Raw genomic sequence first — 796 nt, 5'->3', positions numbered from 1 at the left:
ATGATGTAAGTACATAGTATACTTTACTTGCCTGTGGGCCCACAGAGCCTAACATTGTTACTATCGGGTCCTTGGTGGGAAGAGGGTGCTGAGCTCTGGCCCAGGCTCTCAGAGCTGCGTGCGGGAGCCCCACATCTCCGTGCTGGGTGGGGGTGGATCCCACAGGAAGACGCATGGAGCAGGACGAACTGCTCCCTTCACTATGTCCTTCTCTCCTCCTGACCGTCACCCTCTGTTTTCCCTCCAGCCTTGGCCTTATGTCATGGGTTCAACCTGGACACCGAAAACCCCGTGATCTTTCAAGAGAATGCGAGGAGCTTCGGGCAGAGCGTGGTCCAGATTGAGGGATCCCGGTAAGGGCCACTGTGGAGCTCCCTGCCTCTGCGCTTTCCCTCTAAGATTGCATCCCTGAGAACTCCCCCCCCACCCCCACATTTCCTTTGTGTTTTTAAATTTTTTTTTTCTTGATTTATATTCCAAATAGTTAATCCCAAAGACTGTGATAATGAAAAATCTCCCGCACTCCTTTCTCTCAGTTCCTATATCAGGAGGGTTTAAACATTTCTTTTCCCAATTACAGTTTACATTCAATGTTATTTTGTATTAGTTTCTGGAGTACAGCATGTACCAGCATAGAGGTTAGACAATCATATACTTTATAAAGGGCTTTCCTGATAGTGCCAGTACCCACTGGCACCATACACAGTTATTATATTTCTCTATGCTGTACTTTACATACCGTGACTATTCTGCATCTACCAATTTGTATTTACTCTCTTTACTATTTCTAGCCAGT

At 46.5% G+C, this 796-nt stretch overlaps 1 protein-coding gene across 1 annotated transcript in view; it reads left to right on the top strand.

Annotated features, from left to right (window-relative positions):
* Positions 1-247: 247 nt before the first annotated feature.
* The window catches only part of LOC102770846 (integrin alpha-M), a gene marked incomplete at its 5' end in the record, with an annotated part of 15,022 nt that continues 14,473 nt past the window's right edge, over positions 248-796 (top strand). The window contains one exon of the mRNA XM_006758966.2: positions 248-353. Coding sequence (XP_006759029.2) covers positions 248-353 — 106 coding nt within the window. The remainder of the gene's footprint in view (positions 354-796) is intronic.

This window comes from Myotis davidii, unplaced genomic scaffold, assembly GCF_000327345.1.
Source record: "Myotis davidii unplaced genomic scaffold, ASM32734v1 scaffold2396, whole genome shotgun sequence".
Taxonomy (NCBI): domain Eukaryota; kingdom Metazoa; phylum Chordata; class Mammalia; order Chiroptera; family Vespertilionidae; genus Myotis; species Myotis davidii.
The sequence above is the reverse complement of the archived record's forward strand: the minus strand, read 5'-3'. Positions and strand labels throughout refer to the sequence as shown.